The sequence below is a fragment of the Schistocerca nitens genome, chromosome 3, assembly GCF_023898315.1.
Source record: "Schistocerca nitens isolate TAMUIC-IGC-003100 chromosome 3, iqSchNite1.1, whole genome shotgun sequence".
Taxonomy (NCBI): Eukaryota; Metazoa; Arthropoda; class Insecta; order Orthoptera; family Acrididae; genus Schistocerca; species Schistocerca nitens.
In genome coordinates, this window is record NC_064616.1 from 577060422 (window position 1) to 577085285 (window position 24864).

The following is a 24864-nucleotide window of genomic DNA, read 5'->3' on the forward strand; positions in this document are numbered from 1 at the left end:
AAAACAGATAGAATAACCTTATGCTGCTGAGTGAGGAGGTGGAATAGCTAAGGCTCTAGACAGTTATTCATGAGGATTCAGATATGATAAGTGCCCTTAATAAAAGGTTTATTTGTCTATTAAATTATGAACAGTTGTTTATGAGCCATGAATGATGGGCCACAACAAAGTTTATATTTGAATAAATTTACTATTTTTGAACACTATACAATTTCTTCTTCAAAGAAAGGCTGGTTGAAGATATGCTTTAAGATGTCGCTGAATTAAAAAAGGAACACAGTTTAAACTTTGACACTTCTGTCTCCCAAGTTTTGTTATTTACAGTAGAGCAAAAGTCACTTAGCTTAGAAATTTAAGAAGGTACATACTCGTTGAATTGCAGTTCACATTCCTCTCAGTGTACTCACCAAAAAAATTTATAAACTTCATTTTATTTACAGATATCTCCATCATGCAATATTGATAATGGGTACATAATGTCCAGTGTTGTACATCCTTTAGGTTAATGTGTTTTGTCAGAGTATAGTGACAACCATTTGCAAAGAACTATTTAATAACTTTGAAGAATAATTAATTTACCTTTCCAAATGCAGACAGGACTATAAAGCTGTCATCATTAATTTCATGAATAAGTGATGCAAGATCACTTACATACAACAAGAGGAAAAGTGGAACCAGTTTTGAGCTCTGTAACACAACTTCTCAGTGTAATTCCTTGCATTCTGTTAGTTAGGTAAGGTGAAACGTGATGAAGGAATAGTTCCTTTGAAATAGACATGGCCGATTTCATTTCGCATTCTTCCCTAATCTGAGCATGTTCTCCATCTCTAAGGCCCATATTACACTGTCAAAGTTGTTTGACAAATCTCTTACACAAGCCAGGACAACGCCCTAACTTAAATATATAAAAAAAGTAATGTAAATATCTTCAAAAATCCATATTATTTTCATTTAGCAAACAGACACAGTAGAAGATATGTATTTCATTAGTTAAAAACTCTCTCTACTGCCTTAAAAATATTGGTTTATTAGGACCTAAACAGATCTAATTAATTCCTGTAAATATATACTGCAAAAGAGACTAAGTAATTTTAGCAGAGAGTACAGAATGTCTGAGTAATATTCCAGTAAAACTGACATCCTGATTTGACCGGAGAGGTCACAACCAGTTTCTTTGATTTAAAGGAGCTTTTCAGATGGGCATATAAGTAATTGAAGATGTCTTTGTGATACAAGGTGATCAAAATAAAACTGACCAAAAATTATTTCTGGAATTTCATGACAATGCAGTTTCAACAACAAAGAGATCGTCCAAGAACAAGTGCATCTGTGTTTTCAGCAAGATGGAACAACTGCACATGCAGCCTTCACATGAGTTCATGAGGTGTTTGATGAGGAGAGGAGAGGGCAGTCAGCAAAGGCAGTAAACTCTCCTGTCGTCTAAATCACCTGAATCACCTTCAAGAGCACCTGATTTTTTTCCTTGTGATTTTTATCTGGGTGGAAAATTGAAGGATTAGGCGTACTTAGATAACAGCCACTTTCTCAAAGAGCTACAACAGAACACTGAAAATTCTATTGCTGTCATACCTTAGACTGAGCCATTGTGTGTATGTTACAGTTTTGTAAATCATACAGAGTGCTGCAATACCATCAACAGTGGTCATTTCCTGTAAAGAGCAGTTGTGCAATTCATTAACTTGGGGGTTTTATTTTCTGTCAGATTTCTAAAAAAATTATAGCATAGTTTTATTTTGCCCACACTGTGTTGCTTAATGCCTAGTACTTATTTAGATAATTATCTTTTTCTGTTATGGATGTCTATACTCCTGATTTTAAGAAACTTCCACCATCTTTCACAGTCTCGTTTTTTCCATTAGATCTCAAAACAAAACATTTAGTTCTACGATTTAACTGACAAGTTTTGAGTGTTGGCAATGCCAGCTCAATCACAGTTTAACTTCCTCTAGAGTATAGCCTATTACCTTACTTTACTCATTTATACATTTCTGTTATTTACTCTTTTCTGTACATATAGCATAATGTGCAAGAGTTTGCAGAATAAAGTCAGTTGCATCTTAGTAAATAGAAACAATACCACTGATGTTTTGTAACAGTATTAGAGAAGGAAAGTTGCTACTCGCCATATGGCGGAGATGCTGAGTCACGATAGGCACAACAAAAAGCTATAATTGTGTGCTATCGCTGCTATATTGTTACATTCCATCCTGGATTTTCCGTTGTTAGATTTCCACTGATGTTTTGACTTTATAAGTACAAGTCCCTATCTGTTTGCACTGTTTTACCCCATTCTATGTTTCAGGGCAAAAAAGCTATTAAAAGATTCTCACAACAAAGTTTTCGCAAAACAACTGACATCAAATCTCGCTTGGAAGATGTAATTCTAGGACAGGGGTCAGCACGAAGTGAAATGATAATGCGACGTAAAGGTATGCATTTATGTTGATAATAATAGAAAACTATGGAATTTTGTTCTCCCATATGCAGGTGTTTTGTTTATACTTCCAGAAAAAGTGTCATAGAGGATGTCTTTGTACACAGAGTATTCTATTTATCTGATGACTGCAGAAGTGGCACTCTAGATAGTGGGCGGTGGGCGCTCCGTTGCCCAGCAAATCAGATGCAGTGCCTCCCATTCGACAGGCCTGCATGCTCTGGTGGGTGGGTGGGTGGGTGGCAACACACCCTGATTTGTACAGTTGCCCAGCAAATCAGATGCAGTGCCTCCCATTCGACAGGCCTGCATGCTCTGGTGGGTGGGTGGGTGGGTGGGTGGCAACACACCCTGATTTGTACGGTCTAAACGGAACACCCTGTAGAATCATATATTAATGTAATTATTCTCCTTGTCCATGCAGAGAAGAATCCTCCAGCTTCTCCTGGTTGGCCAGGTGATCGATTACGATGGCGCAAAGAACAAATGGCATACCGTCCCACTGCAGAACAGCCAGAACGACCAAGGGCTGAAGTTGAGACAGATGCTCATATAGAAGGAAATCTGGCCACAGAAGTCAGCTTTGTTATTCTAGATACATTGGAGCAAATTGTTCAGGTGTGTACTAAATATTAGCTCAATAATTGTATCCCTTTTATTTGTTAAAAAGTCAGCCTGAAATAGTTGGAAGTTGTTTATGTTGCTGGAACATGTTTTCACTGAAAGTTCTTTTTACTGTTTTTTTATACTTTTTATTATTATTATTATTATTATTATTATTATTATTATTATTATTATTATTATTTTTTTTTTTTTTTTTTTTTTTTTTTTTTTTTTTTTAGCATTCACTACAATTATGTGATTTGATGTGAACTCCATCTTTCTTTGTGCTGATTTTTCTCACTGGCAAGGAAAGGTTCCCAGGGATTGGATTAACTTTTGGAAACCATATATATGGGGTTGTATTTTGGTGTTGTATTTTAGAGTCCCAGGTATCACACCTTGGATCCATCAGTCAGAGTGAACCCTCATTTGTGAGTAACCAGTAAAGAAATGTTTTTTTTTTTGAAATTTAACATGATGCTCTAGGGTTTAAAAATAATTTTACTATGCACAGTAGTGGTGTAACATAGTGGATAAGGTATGCCCTGATGTGCAGAAGGTTGTAGGTCCAAATCCTGCTAGGTGCTTTGAAATTTTTTATTTTTAAATCTTTACCAAAATGACTTTTATCATTATTTTTATTCTGTTCATTGGCTGAAATGTAATTTTTTTAATTTCTGATCCTTTGCTGCAGCATGTTCATTATTTTATTGACTTTATTTGCTCTTAGTTTTTTCCTATATTCTTTTTTGATATGGAATCTCCCTATTTATTTTCATTTAGCTGTCATAATATTTAAAGATTTGAAATTTCTGGCATATAACAGTTAAAAAACAAACAATGAAATAATTTATGTTGGTTGTGTAATTGTCAGAACTGTTTTTGTTAAAAGATGTATATTTTTTGGATTGTAAACATCACAAAAACATTTAAAATGTAAATTTTTATTGCACTATGAATAAAATAATTCAGATAATGATTCAAACGAAAAAAAGAGATTATAAAGTAAACAAAATTGAGCCAAAATCAAGAATAGAAATAATGGATTCAATAACATGGAAAAAATGTAGGATGATAAAACGGAAGAAATTAAATCGAAGCTAATACATGGAAGTAATGAAAAACATTTGGATAAAGATTCCAAACAAAAGAAAATGACGGAAGAAAAAAATGAGAGCAAATGAAAAAGTAAATGCTGTGTTTAAAATGATGTAACAAAGGATTAGAAATGAGAAGAGAAAAAAAAGAAAAATTATTTAAACCAGTTCATTGAACAAAAATAATGATCAGAGTTATTTCAATAAAGATTTAAAAATAAAAAAGTTTCAAAGTGCCTGATGGGTATTGAACCCAGCACCTTCTGCACATCAGGAATATATCTTAACCACTACATTACACCACAGCTCTACGCAATACTAACATTTTAAGGCTCTAGAGCATCATGTGAAATTCTGAATTTTTTTCATCGATTTCTCACAAATGGGGGCATACTTTGACGAATGGCTGCAGGGTGTGATACCTGGAACCCTAAGCTACACCACCACATACATGGTTTCAAAAAGTCAGTTCCACTCTTGTGGACTTCTCCTTTTGAGATAATATTAGCAATATTTATCAAAATTTTTCATCACTTTTTTTATTTTTTTTTTATTTTTTTATATTTTTTATTATTTTTTTTATTTTTTTTTTTTTAAGGAACATGTGAAAGTGTACGTCACACTTGAATCTTTTGAAAAACTACTTTTAATCTCTAAATTGGATACAAAAAGAGAACAGACAAAGTCATTGGATGCTATTGAATGGAAGGATAAGTTCCCTAAGATTGAGTGATAGCAAGACTAGTAAATATGTAGAAATTCATTCTTAAACCAGAATTCTGAATAGTGTTGCCTTCTCAATACAAATGTTTCATATCTTTCTTTTCCAGCATGGAAGCAAAGAGGGACTTTTTTTATGAAAGTACTAGGTTTCGTCTGTATATGTTTCTACCATGCTATACCATATTTACTCGAATCTAAGCCACACTTGAATATAAGCTGCACATGAAAAATGAGACTCGAAATCAAGGAAAAAAAAATTTTCCCGAATCTAAGCCGCACCTGAAATTTGAGACTCAAAATTCAAGGGTCGAGAAAAGTTTTAGACTGCACCTCCAAATCGAAACAAGGTTGGTCCATTGTAACATGAGACACAATTTATGTTGAATGGATGAAGATACAGCTACAGTAGTATGGTTTGAGTCGTAAGCTTAACAGTTAAGCTTTACCAAGTAGCCATAGCTATGTGTCAGGCGCTCTGTCCGTATTTATACGGGTACCCTTACTTTTTCATGTGCTTCATCTGGTTTGAATCGATTGCTTATTTGCTTTGATCTGATAAGTGCCGTTCTCTTTGTTATAGGTGTTTACGTCACGCTAAGCTGAAAATGCATTATTGTACTGTGTCATGCACTGCTTGTCACATTCTGATAATGAGTGTTTACGACCTGTCACAGCTCGCGGCATGGCTTGCTTTTGTGCTCACTACTGCGGCTTACAATTTAAAAAAAAGAAGAATTGTCTCATAAGCAAAACAATGGCAAGAGACTGCTATTTTCTGTTACTTACAATGCTGCTTTCTTTGATAATGATCAACAAGAACCAAATAATAGACTACGTATGATAGAAGATGTTCTGAATGAGAGTTTAGCGAAAAATTTTCTCTGTTTGAAAATCTTTGCAGACGCCTCTTTAGAGCATTACATTCTGCACAGAAATTAGAGACATCTTAGATTTAAAAATCTAGTCAGTTGCCGTGCTTCATTTCTGACTGTGTCACTATTCAGCCTAACTCAAATATAAACATGACATGATATGTATATTCTTCTGCGTTTGCTGTTGTCTCACTCTAGTTTCGTAGTTTATTAGGCAGACAGGATTTAAATGAGATAGCAGCAAACACGAATGGCATAATGTTTACATTATTCTACCTTTTCTTTTAATTTATTTACTGACACAGAGGTTTTGGCGCCAGTATTTCTCTTTGCGCTTGCAAAGCATGCCTTTGTAGCGCTACATATGTTCGACGACAGAAGTTAGTTGTGGCGACACCTACAAACATTTTTCAGAACTTACAATTACTTTGCACTCGATTCTAAGCTGCAGGCGGTTTTTTGGATTACAAAAATCGGAAAAAAGTGCACCTGAGATTCGAGTAAATAAGGTAGTCATCATTTGCTGATTGTGATTTTTAAATTGGTGTTTTTAGTGTTGATGGTTGGCGTTTTTGCCCTTTTTAGCTTACATGTTTGTGGTTATCAGTTTGAAAACTTTTAAGTGTATATTTTGGAGACTTGGCTCTGATAACTTTCCTTTATCTGCTAGCTAACAGTGGACTAATAAATATTATTTACCATCATAGATGGAACAACATTGTCAGTTTCATATGTCTGATACAGTTGCAACGAAGTTCCAAAGTTCTCACAAGATTATATGCTTTAAGTATTGCCCTTTTGACACCTTCAACTCTTTTAAGTTCCTTTTGTGTCTACATGGGAGACATAATTTATTTGTCTTTGAGCATAGCATCTGATACCTCCCAGCCATGAAGTGACAGGCAGCTGCCCAAACTTTGGGTAGTACATTTGTTCTGCATATAGTTGTTTGATATATGATCTCTCTCTCTCTCTCTCTCTCTCTCTCTCTCTCTCTCTCTCTCACACACACACACACACACACACACACACACACACACACCTGCGCGCACTGCTGGAGACATGTTAACAAAGTGCTACCATGGTATGACTGTATTATCAGTATGTATGCTAAAGGTGATAGCTTGCTCAGTTGCACCTAGATTTTTCTATTAAAAATAATTATGATAATTTTGTGTATAGGTGTTTCATGGTATATGTAACTGCTCATCATTTGCACATATTTACACCAAACTAAATAAATCAGATCAAAGCACTTTCTCCACAATCATTTGGACTAATTTCTGAGAGTGCAGAGAATGACCCATCATGTAACTCATATTTTAAAAAGCTTTTTGTTAACCCTGGGAATCACAACACTTCCATACAAAAAAGCTGATATCTAATTTTAATAAGCCTCATCTGAACCTGAATGCTGTTGTGAACACCACAATGTTTTCTCATGCATGGTCCTGTTGGAGGTAGTGTGCCATTGCCTCCTTCTGACCTTTGAATTGACTTACGCAGACAGTTACACGGGTATTTATAATTTGTAATATATAATGCTATGGTAATATGGGGTATGTCCTTTAATGCAATATTTTTCTACTTCTCATTTGCATGAAGGCAGAATAAAGAGACCTTCAACATGTAAAAGATTTTTGGGGTGAATTGGTAAGGAGACTCATCTTTGTGTGCATAATGTTTGTCACCTGTGTAATGTATATTGTTATCTGACAGACTATACATAGTTCATACATGTAAACTCCTAACGTATATTAAACCACAATGTGAAACAGAAAATCTGTAAAGAAGTCAACAATCATGTTCAGCCCTTAAACAATCAATTTTGTCTAGACCACCAGTTATTTCATTATTCAGTTTGTCTTATGACTCATATTAATAACTGCATTCAGCATCAGATCGGTACACAAGAGGAACAAGTGTAAGAAGCATATCAAGCTAAAATAGTATAGTATACAAGACTGGTAAGCTTATCATTTAATTTTCCTCATGGCTCACTTCTGCAGCTGCTATCATTAGATCTCTGCACAAGAGCAGTAGGAGTAAGGTAGTAAGGTGTCAAGTGCTAACCAGCCTAGTACATTGGACTATTTTAATTTGATTTGATACTTATATGTGTTCGTCTTGCGTAGAGATCTGATAAAAATAGTTGGGAGTATAGATAAAATTCTTTAAGTGCTAAACATGATCATTGACTTCTTGTCAGTGTGCACAAAAGCTAGACATATTTCACCAGTCAAAAGACTCTTTGATAGAGGAGTAATACTTGTCAAATAAGAGGCATTGTTCATAAAATATTACAGCATAGAGAGCATTCATGGAAGTCCTTACAAATAATACTTAGCCAATGTAGTACAACAGTGATGAGAAGTTACTTGCTGGAGTATACAGATCCCATTTCCAGGGGCTTTAAAAGTGCACATTTTCCTCAGTCACAATTATGTTATCTTATCTTGGAAATATATAGGTTTTCACAGTGTTTAGAGCTCAACTTACCACAAGACTACGTGTTTATTTTTTTAAATTACAAGCAGGGAGAATGGTTGGTCAGTATTTAACTTCTGGATGCAAAATTCCAGTACTGCCAATAAACACATTCATAGTAGAAAAAAGCTATCCCTACCTTCAAGAACTATTATTTCCTTTAAGGAGGAAATAGGAATAGATGCTGGAAGGTTGGGCAAGAGAAGAAAGTCACCCAGACTCCAAGTTGAGAGGAATCCTCTCGTTGAGAAGATTAAGGAGACAGAGGTGGCTGGGGAGATGTCAAAGAATAAGAAGTCAAAGATTTTACACAAGTAAGTACTATGTCAGCATTGGTCCAGAGTAGACACGACAGAGTGAGAAGTAAATATGGACTGAGAAAAAGAGATTAGTGATGGTATGAGTAGTACAGTTAATAACTAATGGGGAAGCAGAATAGATGGGGTGGGGGGAGACAAAAAAGATACAGGAGACATGAAGAAAAAAGATAAGAGAAAGGAAAAAATGAAGAAAAAAGAAATAGAGCATAATGTTGAATAAATAACCTGACACAACTAATGTAAAAAAAAAAAAAAGGAGAAAGAGTTTATTAATGGAAGTTGAGCTGAGGAGGGTAGTTTGATGTGAAAGAAAAAAAAATAATGGAACAGAAGTACATATCTCCAGACTTCAATGAAACTAAAGTTGGGTGCAAGGAACCAAATGGCTCATGTGGTGTACCAAACACTCATGTCTTTTAAGGCATGCTGTAGAGCATTCTCAGTAACTGCGTACTGGGTGCCCCCAAGAAAACAGCATTTCTGTGTGCATTCCTATATTAATTTTGTTTAGTGGTGATCGTTCTTAAATGAAAAACTGTGAATCCATGCAAATTAGTAAATGACATGTCTAGTTTCTCAAGGAGCTCTGCCTTTTCTCTTTGGTTACCAATCTTTTTCAGATCTAATGATATGTTTTCATTGTTTAGCAATTTATTTTCATTCTTGAATGCGCTCTCTCTCTCTCTCTCTCTCTCTCTCTCTCTCTCTCTACCATTCCTTCTTGCCTGTTTGCCATTTCCCTTATTTGGCTGCTGTTTTTCTCCATTTAATAATCTTGTCTTATCTCCTTGCAGCCTCATATATTTTTCAGCAACCTTTACTGTGTATTAAGCAACTACAGAGAACTATCTTTGACCTCATATTCTTTATGGGATTTCCTCATTCACCTTGTCTCCCTAATATTCACAACCAGTTGATATCTCTCAACCTGGGTCTGAATGACTTTCTCCTCCATCTCCACATACTGGTGTTGGGCTTGTGTCTGTTCTGATGCACCATGACTGGCCTCATTTAAACTCTTTTGTTAGGAGAGTTAATTTAGAGGTGGAACGGCTGCTTGGATCAGGTATGGGGTCTCACATTGGTGTGGTTCCTGTTGACTCTATCAGCAGGTGGGACTATACTAGGCATGGCCTTCACCTCAACAGGAAAGGGAAGGGAAAACTGTTTGGGATAATAGCAAATAACTTAAGGGGGGGGGGGGGAGGGGGGGCACACTGTCACAGTTGGTAAAGTACCAGTGGTTACAAGTGACAGAACAGCAGTTTTTTTAGGGTAGGGAGCGCAGAAACAAAAGATGTTCGGAGACAGGCTGAAAATGACATTCAGATTGATAAAACAGGCAGCAAGAAAGCAAATTTGAATGTACTCAGTTCATGCAGACAGCCTTAATTGAAACTACAGATACTCAAAAATTGACAGGAGGGTAAGCTTAATGAGTTGCTTATTTGTATTTAAGAATTAGAGTTGAGCAAACTAGTTGAAATAATCTGCCTCTCTGAGCATCATGTGACCACTGGTATAGATGTGTCAAATGTTACAGGATTCAAGATAGCTTCTTGCTTCTGCAGAGAAAATATGGAGAAAGGAGGAATTGCAACATATGTCAGAAACTCTTTTGATTTAAAGAATATTGATATTAATAAATTTTTCTCAGAGCAGCACTTGGAAGCTTGTGCAACGGAAGTAGTATTTCATAGTAAGTCCTTTATAATAGCAGGGATATATAGATCACGTTCAGGAAATTTTAATCTCTTCATAAAAAATCTGGAAGCTCTGTTGTCCCATCTCATGGGGTGGGGGGGGGGGGGGTGGAGGGAATGATTGCTGGTGATTTTAATGTGGATTTATTGAAAAGCTCTGTCATTGAACAATTATTGCAACCAGTAACACTGTCATTCAGTTTAATTCCTACTGTGAACTTTGCAACTAGGCTATGCAAATGCTCTGAGACTGCTATTGATAAGACCTTTGTAGACAAGTCTAGGGAAAGAAGTCATATCACAAAACCAATAGTAAATGGGCTATCTGATCATGACATGCAGCATCTTGTGTTAAATGTTGAAACTCCTCAGGATAAAAAAATCTATTGAGTTTGAGGACAGGATGGTAGTAAATAAGTAAAAAAATTGAGAAATTCCGGAAATTGCTCAAGTGGATAGATATTTACAATACTTCTAACTCAAATGGAAAATACAAAGCATCCATTAATAAAGTTGCCTTCTCTTTTGAAAATTGTTTTCCCTTAAAGGTAACTCAAATGTCACAGAAGTAAAAAGGTAAACCGTGGAGTACACAAGGAAAAAAGATATCATGTGGGACAAAAAGGAGACTGTATCTACTATCTGGGAACAGCTCTGATGTTAGAATTGTAATGCATTACAAAGAATACTGCAAAATATTGAGGCAAGTAATCCAGAAATCGAAACAGCTTTGTTATGAGAAAACGATAATTTCATCAGGCAACAAAATAAAAAGTGTAGGGGTTATAGTGGAGACAGAGACAGGTGGGGCCAAAAAGGAAGAGAAACATGTAGCTCTAAAAATAAATGAGACTTTGGTAACAAATTCATGCAGTGTTGCAAACCTCTTAAAAGTTCACCGGCATTGCTGCGAAATGGTGTGAGTCTTATCTGTGTAACAGGAAACAAAGGGTGTCGTTGCAAAATACCTGTGCAGTAAGCAGTCGGTCTTCATCTGATTGGGAAATAATTACATGTGGTGTTCCTCAAGATTCCATCTTGGCTCCATTGCTTTTTCTTGTGTACATCAATGACCTCTTGTCTGTTACATTGCGTGATGCTAAGTCTGTTTCGTTTGCAGATGATACAAACATTGCAATAAGTAGCAAGTCAAGTACAGATTTAGAAATGGCTGCTAATCAAATATTCACTAACATTAATAAATCGTTTAAAGCTAATTCACTGTCATTAAACTTTGAAAAAACCCACTATACACAGTTCAGAACCTGTAAGAGATTTCCTTCCAGCATGTGTATAACATATGAAGATATGCACTTCAGTCTGGAACCGCGCTGCTGCTACGGTTGCAGGTTTGAATCCTGCTTCGGGCATGGATGTGTGTGATGTCCTTAGGTTGGTTAGGTTTAAGTAGTTCTAAGTTTAGGGAACTGATGACCTCAGATGTTAAGTCCCATAGTGCTTAGAGCCATTTGAACCAATCATTCTATTATGTCATATGGGATCATATTCTCAGGTAACTAATCAAGCAGAGCGAAAATTTTTAGGGCACAAAAGCTTGCAATAAGAATCATTTGTGATGTAAATTCTAGAATATTGTGTAGAAACCTGCTCGAGGAACTTTGTATTCCAACCACTGCTTCTCAGTATATTTATTCCATAATAAAATTTGTTGGAAATATTAGATATCTATTTCCAACAAATAGCTCAATACATAGTATCAATACTAGGAATAAGAACAATCTTCATGAAGACCTAAAATCACTTACCTTGATCCAAAAAGGGTCCAATATTCAGGAACACACATTTACAATAAATTAACAGCAAGCATTAAAAACTTGGTTTCAGATAAAGCATGGTTTAAATAGAGTTTGAAAGACTTTCTGGTAGGCAACTCCTTCTACTCTAAAGATGAATATCTTAACAGAGACTGTTAAGCCAGCTTAAGTAACAAGTCTGTTAGATTTCAGTTTTGAGAGCACATGGTCACAACAGCCAGGATTAGATATTTTGTGTATGATAAATTTATTAATACTGCATAACAATGTTTCATTCTAACAGCGTGTTAATTCTGTAAATATTAGCTGTTACAGTTTACCGCATTGTATTCACCTATTTCAACAATCTCCTGACAAATGATCAGGGTAGTAAGTATTATATTCAAATGTTTTATGTTTTTATGTTATCTTTGTGGCATGTTCCGCACCCACGAAAATAATCTCATTTTTTGGGTCTGTGGGACGAAAACTGAATTGAAACTAATCTAATCTCAGTCTTCCCAACATATTTCTCTTTCCTCCCTGTTAAAACCATTTACTGTTCTGAAACTTGGGGATAGTTGCCCCCCCCCCCCCTCCCACCAATTTCTCATGTGATTTCTCCTTTAGAGACAGTTAACTGACAGTCTGGGTTTTTTAGACATGCTGTTTCTCTATTGGAAATTCTAACTGATCATCATTGAACACATGTATTCTATGCTATAATGTGGGTCATGCCACTCAGAAAAGCTTACAGAAGTGTCCATCACTAGTTACTCATCATTGATGAGATTTTAAACCCTATTATTTTTCTTGTTAATTACATTTCCTCAGATAAGAAAAATATTTGTTTAAACCATTACTGAGAACCCGTGTCTGTTTTTCTTGTAGGAAAGTGTGCTGTACTGCATTTTGTTATGAAATATGTATCATTTTCTGTATCAGTGGCTTAGAGCCAGTTAAACTAATGCAGTAGTATTTCCATAGTGACCGGGGGGGGGGGGGGGGTGTATTTTACCCATCAGTGTTCATAATACATCAACAGTCACAACTCAATTTCTTTTCAGGTTGCATCACAGACAGATAACTTGCAGGGACTACTTGGAGTGGTATTGAAAGTTTTGTTACATGCTCTCTCAAGAAATCAAAGCACTATAGTTCTTCAGAACATGTTTGCAACACAGAGGTCCCTTGTATTTAAGGTTAGTTAATCATTTAATTACAACAACTTGTCTTTGCATCATTATAAAATTATAACTATGTTTGAATTTTGTACTTTACTCCTCAACAATAATTTCCTGTTACATCATAAAAATACAACTGACGTGTAGAGACTGCCTTTGATGTTTTGTTTCAGTAGTACTTATGCCTTTGCAACAGATAAAATGCTAAAGAATGCTGAAACACACCATTGTGTCTTTAAGGGATGTTTTAGCTCCACAGAACAGCATGACATCGGAGGAAGACAACATTGTTCCCTTTACTGGTATAAAACAGAATGTCAGTACAGGGCGTGATATCTTTGAATGGCAAAATAGGCAGCACAACTGCTCACAGTACTGTGCTCCAGGCCATTTAGTATTTGAAAGGCAGAGGTCCCGAGTTCGAGTCTCGGTCCGGCACACAGTTTTAATCTGCCTGGAAGTTTCATAGTATATGATGTGTCAGTGTCTCCCATTGCCAACATGTGCGCTTTTGTTACTGCTATTGTTTAGACAAGTGTCCGTTGGATTTGACCCATGTCCATACACACCATGAAAAAGGTGTACTCACTAGTGTTGGATGTCTCCCTAGGAAACATATGCAGTGGCACAAATTTTCCTTAACCACATTTTTGTTTCTTTGAAAAATCATCATTCTTCTAACTGATTTGATGCATCCATGAATTCCTCTCCTGTGCCAGCGTCTTCATTCGAGGGTTGGATGTATTCCAATCTCTGACTTCCCCTACATTTTTTACTCTCTAGAATTCCCTCTAGTACCATTGAGATTATTCCCTGATATCTTTACACATGTCCTACCTTCCTGTCCCTTCTTGTCAGTGTTTTCTGTATGTTCCTTTCTTCATAAATTCTGCAGCAGACCACCTCATTCCTTATCTTATCAGTCCACTTAATTTTCAACATTCTTCTGTAGCAGTACACCTCAAATGCTCTGATTCTCTTCTGTTTCAGTTTTTCCACTATCCGTGATTTGCTACCATACAACGCTATTTGATACCAGTAGGCTTCTCTTGGCCAGGAATGCCCTCTTTGTCAGCTTGTTATGTCCTCCTTGCTTCATCCGTCATGGGTTATTTTACTTCCTAGATAGCAGAATTACTTAACTTCATCTACTTTGTGATTGCCAGTTTTAATGTTAAGTTTCTCTTTATTGTCATTTCTGCAACTTCTAATTATTTTTGTCTTTTTCTGGTTTACTTTCAATCCATATTCTATACTCGATAAACTATTTGTTCCATTCAATAGATTCTCCTTCACTTTCACTAAGTACAGCAGTCTCATCAGGAAACCTTATCTTTGATATCCTTTCACCCAAAATTTTAATTCCAATCTTGAACTTTTTTTTTTTTTTCCATCATTGCTTCTTTGATGTATGGATTGAACAGCAGGGGCAAAAGCCTGCATCTTCCAATCTTATTGTTCCCTCTTGGTTCTTGTACATAGTGTGGATTACCCATCTTTCCCTATAGATTACTCCTATTTTTCTAACAATTTTGAACACCTTGCACCATTTTTCGTTGTCTAATGCTATTTCTAGGTGAACAGATCCTGTGAGTGTGTCTTGATTTTTCTCCAATCTTGCTTCAATCATCAAATACAACATTATATCTATCTCTCTGGTGCATTTACTGTTCCTGAAGCCAAACTGATGATCATTTAACAGATCCTCAGTATTTTTTTCCATTCTTCTGTATATTATTCTTGTCAGCAGCTTCGATGCATGAGCTATTAAGTTGACTGTGCAATAGTTCTCACATGTACCCGCCCTTGCTATCTTGAAAACTGTGTGGACAATATTTTTCCAAAAGTCTGATTGTATGTTGCCAGTCTCATAGAGTCTACACACCAGCTTGAGTATTCATTTTGTAGCCCAACAATTTTAGAAATTCTGGTGGAATGTTATTTATCCCTTTTGCCATATTTGATCTCAAATCTTACAGAGATCTTTTAAATTCTGTCTGTAACACTGCAGGCCTTCAGTGTACCTTTTCCACTTATCCACTCTCTCCTATATGTTTAACAGTGGAATTCCCATTGCGCTCTTAATGTTCCCACCCTTGCTTTTAATTTCACTGAAGGTTGTTTGACTTTTTTATATGCTGAGTCAGTCCTTTCAGTGAGCATTTCCTTTTTGATTTCTTCACATTTTTCTGGGAGCCATTTCACCTTGGCTGGCTCGCACTTTCTATTTATTTCATTCCCAAGTGACTGATTTTGCTTTATTTCTATCTTTCCTTGAACATTTTTGTAATTCCTTCTTTTGCTGACCAGTTGAAGTATTCCTTCTGTTACCAAAGGTTGCATTGTAGTTACTTTTCTCATAGCAATGTTTGTCACTCCAACATCTGTTACTGCTCTTCATTTTTTTTATTTTTTTTACATTATGCATCAGATGAAGAGAATCACTCTCCAATCTAAACTACAACTCATCCTTTCTCCCTGAGTCATTTATCAAAAGCATGGCTGTACCTTTTTGTGATAGCAATGCATCTGGAAACTTGATGAACATGCAGAATAATATTGTGAAGCCTATGCAGTTTGATGGAGGTGCTCTGAAGTCTCTAGTCAGGGAAGGGGTGTGCTGTTTGGATTCCATAAAGCACTTTAGACAAGGTAATAATGGTGGCGCTGGTTTGTAGGGCAAGGTAAACCTTGCCTTTACTTGTATTAAATGTTGGTTCCATCTCAGGTCTCCTCACCGGCCATGAAGTGTCATTACGGGCAATAATGAATTCCTGGCCTCCATTTTGCTTCCTGTGATGAACCTCTTAATCTACCAATGATACTGCGACATGTAATGCCATCTAAATGTGTTTGCTGTCTCTCCTTGCTTCTCTGTGACTTCAATACCAAGTGCACAGCTAGAACACCTACACTCAAGCTGACTGCTCACACAGACCATGACCACCTCCTCTCACTGGCACCTCCCCCTTCATCTTTGTCCACCCACATCCTCACGACAGGTGGCTTCCTCTTGTTCTTTTGGCTGAGTGACCTGCCCTTCTTTTTTAACCTTCCCCAAACTATCCCACTCTCCTCCCTCGCGACAGAACTAATTTGTTCTCGCAATGTTAAGGGCATTAAGGTAGCTAAATTAAAGTTTAAATGGTTGTAACTTTTCAAGTTACAGCTTCTGCTGCTTTAATGCTGATGTGTTCTACTCAGAAGACAGGTTGATCAGTCCTGGCAGTTTTCCAGCATCCTTATTATAGTGGCATATAATACATTTATTTAGATGTTGTCAATTGCCTGGTTTCTTCTCCTTCTCCTTCTTCTCCTTCTCCTTCTCCTCATCCTCTTCCCAGTCACCATTCCTTCTGGTGCAACTTTTATTATGTTATGTCTTATCATCCGGTGTCATAGCCAGTTTCTTTTTCTTCTCTTATTTGTTATCTGTATTTGTTTTTCTCATTCACATTGTATAACCAAACTTTATTTCGTATTTTACCTGTGCATTTCACACCTTTGATACTTCTCCAAATCGATATCTCAAAAGCCTCTAAGCACTTCGTTCTCTCTCTGACAGTGTTCGTGTTTTGACACCCTGAAGTGCAACTTTCAGTACAAAACACTTCACTAATCTTTTCCTTATTTATTTATTTAATGGACCACAGAAAATACTACTCATTATGTAAAACATTTCTTTAGCCATCATAATATTATTACATTCCATCCTGGATTTTCCATTGTTTGATTTCTTTAGCTATAACTATCGTTGTTTCTATCTCTTTATTACATGTCATGTTACTGGCTATTTTGCATTGTAGGTACCTGAAGTTAACTTGTCTCAATAACTCATCACAAATCTTTACATTTATCACCTTTTGATATTCCTCATAGCTGGTGCTCAATTCTCTTGATTGCCTTCTCATTTTCACACTGTAATACCACGTCATCAGAAAATCATGTGTTTAATTATCGTTCCTCCTATTGTCACATCACTCTTTTGTTGGGAGCAGTTTTTAACTAAATCATGTAAATAGAAATTAAAGTGAGTAGGTGAAATCACACTATATTAGCAGCCACACATACAATTGTGTTGTTTATAACTAATATAAATGTAATCTGCACTGTGTCAATAAAATACATAGACTTTGTAATCTTCAAAACATATTACTTACAATCGGTGTTCAACAGTGAGAATTTTCAATAAATCTATTTTCTGCATTTTCTGTAAATAATTTTTCTAATATTGATAGGGCACCAAATATACTTATGTTTTTTTCTCAGAAAGAAAGTCCTACAGTGTGTACTTAGTTGCAATGAGCAGATACTTACCAATATCCTGTAATAATAACTTTTTATTTCAGTTCCCAAATCTGTTATTTGATGAAGAAACAGAGCAGTGTGCTGATCTCTGTTTACAACTTCTGAAACATTGCAGTTCAAATATGGGCAGTGTTCGATCCCACGCATCTGCATCACTCTACCTTTTAATGAGACAAAACTTTGAAATAGGAAATGTGAGTATTGTGATTAAATATTTCTTTCCATTGTTTTTTAAATAAATAATTTTCCTTGTCAGTTTTGTGTGTGTGTGTGTGTGTGTGTTTGTTTACAATTTAGTTGAAAAAACTCTAAAAATATACAATAAAAAGATAACTAGCATTAATTGTATTGTGGTCCTATACATAACTGCAATTTCTTTAAAGAAAGAACTTCTGGTCATTCATAGCTCAAGAGGTCGTTCTACAGAGGAAGACAGGAACAACCAAGCTTGATTAAATGAAAATAATTGTAGATGCTTCACTTGACTGTTAAAATGCACCAGCTGATCTGAAAGTAGTGCACTAGTAATAGAAGTCTGCTGCAATCCCCATGAGGCTAAGACAAGCCATTGAGGGAATTATTAATTTACCCATGAATTAAGCATTAACTCTGAGAATGTTACATTGAACCATATCTCACATTTAAGGAAGCATGAAAGCCACTGAATTAATGTTACCAATGAAATTAAGGAATCTATGGATGAAAATTAGAACACTCCTATTTCATATTGTGTGAATATGTGATTAAGTTCTAAATACTCAGTGTTGAAATTCTGCTGCACTTGTTGTTGACATGTTTATTGTAATAGTGGTTTTATTTCAACAAACACTGTTACTTGTATTAGTAAGAAAATGCTGACAACTAAACTGCTTGTCGACTGAGCATGCATACTGGATACATTTGGTTTCTGTAATAACAAGGGTGTAGTCTGCACTCCATCACCTGTGCACTCAAAGTGAGAAAGGTGGCACAGTGGTAGGACACTGGACTTGTGATTGAGAGGACTATGGTTTAAATCCCTGTTTCGCTATCTAGATTTAGGTTTTACATGATTTCATTAAATTGCTTAGGGCAAATGCTAGGATTGAACATGGTTGATTTTCTTTCCCACCGCTCCCCCATCAGAGCTTGTGCTCCATCCCTAATGACCTCATTCTGTATGGAATGTTAGTAGTAAATGTAAGTATTTCATGTAATTGTGTTTGTAAATTGGTGTGTTACTGCAGTGTAAACTGGGCAGAACAATTTGAGGATATCCTGATACGATATGGGCCGAATATTGTGCCGGTAGTAGGTTGAAATACAGCCACTGAATTTGGTCATAGGAGGAGGAGAAAGCTGTTAAATATGCTTAGGTATACCAACTAGATACCATATTTGCATTAATATGCATGAATATAAGTCATGCTTTTTCCCTAAATTTTGGCAATGAAAAGTCATGGTGTGACCTATAATAGAGATTTTTTCCCCTTAGATCATAAGTCATCAATTTCAAAATGACATGTGCATGTATCTTGTAATGAATACCATTACAAGTTACTTTGATAAACCATGAAAGCTTTCTTGAAAAAAGGAATTACTGCACTGTTGCTTTTCAGTGCCCCACGTATGTAATTGCACACTATGTTCCCCTACATTATTTGATGTAGTGCTGTTCAGTGCCGGCCGCGGTGGTCTAGCGGTTCTGGCGCTGCAGTCCGGAACCGCGGGACTGCTACGGTCGCAGGTTCGAATCCTGCCTCGGGCATGGGTGTGTGTGATGTCCTTAGGTTAGTTAGGTTTAAGTAGTTCTAAGTTCTAGGGGACTTATGACCTAAGATGTTGAGTCCCATAGTGCTCAGAGCCATTTGAACCATTTTTTGCTGTTCAGCATATCGAGACCTGCATGGGACTGTAAATAAAAATTTTTGCATCAAAGCTAGACCATGCAATGCGATAATGATTCATAAACTTGAGACAATTTTTGCACAATTGTAGTTCTGAAGTAAAGAGATAAATTACCTTGCTGCATAAATGATTGAACCTGCCAATTACAAACTTTAAATTCAATTGGCAAAATGTTTCTTTTATGTGCTATTTTGCAGCCTTCAATTTGAATCATTTCAATTGTAGTGGCATTTCCACATTTTCTGTTTTGAACTACAAAATCAAGCAAGTCTTTTTCCACATCTTAATGTTTACACTTTAGTCCTCAGAATGAACACTGACCTTTCAAACTATTTAAAACTTTCTGTTCACTTGCACACCACCAACAGAGTTGGGTTCCCCCCCATCTTATGAAGTCCATGTTCCTTTGCCTAATGTGTAGCTGATAACTAGAAGTAGCTCAATTGTTATTAGGGTTCCCAACATAATTTAGTGTCTGCATCAGGTACATAGTAGCAGTACTTAGTAGTTGGAGGTAAATTTAGTAGTGCGTCCTGTATTTGAAATTTACTTTTTACTATAACCTTGTGTCAAGAGTTTAGGTGCAGCCTATATTCACACAAATATTGTAATCAAGTGACATTCCTCAAGTACATGTGATACAGGAGTCATTGGTGTTCATTTTTGGGAGCCACTTTGCTTTGAATGAAAATGGTGCAATAGTTTAGTAGTTTAATTCACTGAAACCTAGGAGCCATTAGTAGGATAATAGCTAAGAAGTCACAGTGTGAGGTAGCAATTGCCATAACTGTGTCCCACAGTGTAATTTAACTAACATGGAATCTATCAAACAATTGGATGTACTCAGAGAACATTAGGGCCAACTATAGCAAAAAAGAAATATTACCTTTAACTCAGAGCCCATCAGAATTACAATGAGTTATGTAAACAGCAATAATCCAGTTTCAAGTTTGACTGTATGTGCATTTATTTCTGGAATGAGAAGTAATGAAAAATTAATACACAGTTGTGATCAAAACTTCTAAATTGTTCAGTATGATTCCTTGTTGGCTCAAGAGATTAGGGGTGAGATACTCTGACCTTTGATTCTAATGTGCCATGTGTTATCATTTATTATTTATTTATTTATTTTATAATGCTTGGCTTCATGGAACTCAGTTGGTGCCCAATGTACTACAAAATCAAGGTCAATGTGAGAGAGTACATAACACAAATACCATTGCCAGATTCAGAGCTTATCAAATGTGTCAAGGGATTTGTATGATAGAAATAATGCAGCTAAGCCTGTCCTCCAACACCTATTTGAAAACTGGAGGCTGCTATTGATATGAAATGGTAAAATATCCCTTTGTAAGTTTTCCATAGCCGCACTGCATCCAGGTCAAACATGTGAAAATCAGTTTTGTCTACTCATGCTGAGCCCATACTGCATGGTAAAAGTAGTTACTTCATTTATTTCTGAACTACGCAATTTGTGTAAAACTTGTGTAAAGCTATACCGATAAGAATTACATTGCACCTTTGTCAATTATATTCAGTGTACTTTACAGTATCTGATTGTACACCTATGTATGTGTGGTTTCAGCTCAAATTAAAATTTTGTCTCCATATTATATAATCTGTGATTGCTGTTCGAAAAGTGTTAAATTCATATTGTGTTGGCCACCTCTTATTGTATGTCTAATAAATTAAAAAATAATGAAGTAAGAAAGTGAAACTAAACAGTGCTGTAAGATAAACTACAAACAGTTAATTTGATTACTAGCATAATTTTATTTTAAAAATATGCTTTACCATGGTCCTACAAAGTTTTTTTAAGTTTAGTTACTGAACAACTTCATAAAGCAAACATGTGCCCCCCCCTCCCCCCCCCCCCCCCCCACACACACACACTGCTGTAATTGTTTTGATCACTGTAAATGACTATTGAATCTAAAATATTGTAATAATGAGAATCTGTCACCATTTTTGTGCTGCTGGAGATTCAGGAATAAATCTATGTGCAATGAATTATGAGTTAATCTCTCACATCTCTGACTGACTTATTAAACTAAAATAGAAAAAAAAATTCATTTTCCAGAATTTTGCTAGAGTAAAAATGCAGGTGACAATGTCTCTCAGTTCGCTTGTTGGAACCAGCTCTTCATTTAGTGAAGAGTCATTGCGGCGCTCTTTGAAGACAATTCTCGTTTATGCAGAAGAAGACACTGAATTGCAGGAAACAACTTTTCCAGAGCAGGTTAGTCATGACACAGCAGCTATTGAAGGTATTAAGTTCCTTGCTTTTATGATAAAATTTAGGACAACTATAGTATATTTTTGTATTATGTGATATAACTAGTAAGTAGTTTGATAACAGCGGCTGTCATGCGTTTCAATTTACATTTTCACACAGTTTAATGGGAAGTATGACATTAATTTAGATGTGTTGTTCTAAATGTTTATTAATGTGATTTTAGTATATCATAGAGTATTTTATTGCAATGGCTAAAATTATGTCAAAAAATTTCAAGTACAGAATTATTTTTACAAAAAAGGAAGAATTTTATAACTATGACATTAAAAAGGAAGTGAAATGATAGCTTTATACCAGCTGGTTATAATTAAACTTTCCCTATTTAACACAGGAACTAATTACCATATGAATACCAAACTTGGTAGCATTAATGTCAAGGACATGGGGAAGAGAAATAATGTAGAATCAATTCAGTTGAAATACTTTTAATGTGCTGCTACAGTACATCATACCATTACATACAGGTACCATTACAGTTACAAAAGGGGCTCAATAGGGCACCCGTCACTGTCCAGAAGAGTCTGAAAGCACAGGGTTGCATTCTGCACAGCAGGATGAAGCATGTCTGTAGGTATGCTGGCTACCTCTCTCAATATGCTACGCTTCAGATCAGCACATGTGTGAATGTTCCCCTGGTAACCCATGTCCAGCCGGCCGAAGTGGCCGTGCGGTTAAAGGCGCTGCAGTCTGGAACCGCAAGACCGCTACGGTCGCAGGTTCGAATCCTGCCTCAGGCATGGATGTTCTAGGGGACTAATGACCTCAGCAGTTGAGTCCCATAGTGCTCAGAGCCATTTTAACCCATGCCCTTCAGGTAGCCCCACAACCAGATATCACAGGGAGTGAGATCAGGTCATCATGCTGCCCACGCATTTGGAAATGATCAGCTGGTAATTAGATCATTTCGAAATGTGTTTCAGAGAAGCATGTGAATTTCACAAGTGATGTGCAGTGGCTCCCCATCTTGCATGAAAACTGTTCAGTTTGATGTGTCTCTCTTCTGTAGGGTGGGTATGACATGCTGCCGAAGCATATCACAGTAACACTTGTCAGTCACACTGCATGTCTTTGGTCTTGAATGCCATCCTGTTCAAAAAAGAATGGACCAATGACGAACATAGCCGTGAAACCACACTATATGGTGACACGTTCACCATACAGAGGAACTTGTGCACAGTGACTGGAGGTGAAGATTCCCTCACTCAGCAATTCTGTGTGTTCACCTCACCAGTCAGGGAATAATGAGCTCAGTTTGTCCATAGGATAGTTCAGGGCCAGCTCTAGTCAACTTCAATCCTTGTGAGTAAGTGGAGTGTGACGTCAATATGTCGTTGTGCATCTTGTGGTGCAAACTGATGTATGATATGGATCATGTATAGGTATCATTTGAGAATGAATGGTTTGAAGCACCTTCCATACAGTGGACCACGGGAATGACACAGCACACACACACTGCCTGACAGTCGGGAATTGCGTGCAGTGTTGTCTGCCATAGCATCAGCATTTCATCAACCACCTGTGGTGCAACTGGTCATCAGCCTCTTCCTGGAGCGATGCTCAGTTCTGTTGATTCAAACTTCTTCATCATGCTCCGCACAGCTGGTGGAGAAAGAGGACCGTACTGTAATCCTTTTAGCTGGCAATATTCTCAAAGTGCAGCTGTAGCATTACTGTTGGTTTGATAATAGAGCTTCACCAATAATGTCCTGCTCCTTTTGTCCAAGCTCATGTTGACACTCAGCAAGTGCACTGCGACTCGTCATGTGTGTGATACTATGAATCACGATGATTGATCATGACACGTGGTGGCCATAGTTGGAACTGGACGGTGGGCAATGTGACACATGGAAACCATGCACCCCATACTGTGGACATCAATGCTACCAATTCTAGTACTCATTCGGTAATTAGTTTCCGTGATATAATGTGTTAAATAGGGAAAGTTTAATTATAACCATCCGGCATATAAGAATACTCTCCCGTTTGGAAAAAAAAAGAAAGGTGATTTCCTAGAAGCCCTTAAATCAAGTTTGAAATCTAAATACATTATGAAATTCTCATTCTATGTGTAACAGGTAAAAATCAGCCACCTTGCTGTATGAGAATTTGTTTGAAAAGATGTAGAGTGGTTAAAATTTGAGGATCAAAACTATCAAAATGAGATGAAGAATGTGCACTTCAATACCATCTGTAACAATCATATAACATGTGCTGCACTGCTTCAAAGAGGCTCACTTGTGGTAGAAAGCATGATAAAATGTACAGTAATGGAAAAACTTAGTACCATCAACTTGTCATTAGCAAGATTGTGTACAATGGCTCTGATACAGAGTTCCTGCTTCTGCAAGGTCATGGAAAAAGGAATTATTGATTATGTGGAAAGTATTCATTCTATTTTATGTGCCATAGTTTGATGATGATGATGATGATGACGACGATGAATTTGGAATGAAATACCACAGGAAAACTACACTCTGAGACTAACAGTATAAGAAAATTATTAAATATTGTGCTGTCTTAAGGAAAGTGATCAAACAAATCAAAAGCTCTACGCGCACACACACACACACACACACACACACACACACACACACACGGGCTTTCCCCAGTTTATTCATGAGGAGAATGTAATATAGTGGAGAGATACACAGGAAACAATACAAGCTGTCTTAAGCCTGTCTTCCACAGCGAAGTCGAGTCCACTCCATATCAAAATTCCACCTGTGACAGATAGCTTACAAAACAATGTGCGTAAAAAAAATTATTTATACAGTTCCCTAGAGTTGCTAGAGGAGATAAAAATAAACACTTCTGTTATGAATGATAATTAATTGAAACCCTCAGCTGATGACAGGTGTTGTTGATATACCTCAATGGGGCACCTGAAAATGTGTGCCCACTCAAACCCGAGATCTTCTGTTTTACATGGCAGATGCTCTAACCATCTGAGCCACCAAGGACACATGAGTAGCGCGACTGAAGGGACTTATCCCTTGCACGCTTCCTGTGAGACCTAAATTCCCAACTGTCCACAATCTACGTATATAATGTACCTAATCGATATTTGCCCATCCACTCTTACGGGAATCGTCACCTTAGTGTGCACAAGTAATGAGTTGGAATTGAAATTGTAGCTCTGCATCAGGAGGGCTATTCAAGTAAGAAAATAGCAACA

The 24864-nt window shown here is 36.6% G+C and overlaps 1 protein-coding gene across 1 annotated transcript in view; it reads left to right on the forward strand.

Moving 5' to 3' along the window:
* LOC126248488 (dedicator of cytokinesis protein 7) overlaps positions 1-24864 on the forward strand; it is a 262928-nt gene that overhangs the window by 165365 nt on the left and 72699 nt on the right. The window contains exons 26-30 of the mRNA XM_049949513.1: positions 2324-2450; positions 2880-3073; positions 13082-13216; positions 17548-17700; positions 21474-21632. Coding sequence (XP_049805470.1) covers positions 2324-2450; positions 2880-3073; positions 13082-13216; positions 17548-17700; positions 21474-21632 — 768 coding nt within the window. The remainder of the gene's footprint in view (positions 1-2323; positions 2451-2879; positions 3074-13081; positions 13217-17547; positions 17701-21473; positions 21633-24864) is intronic.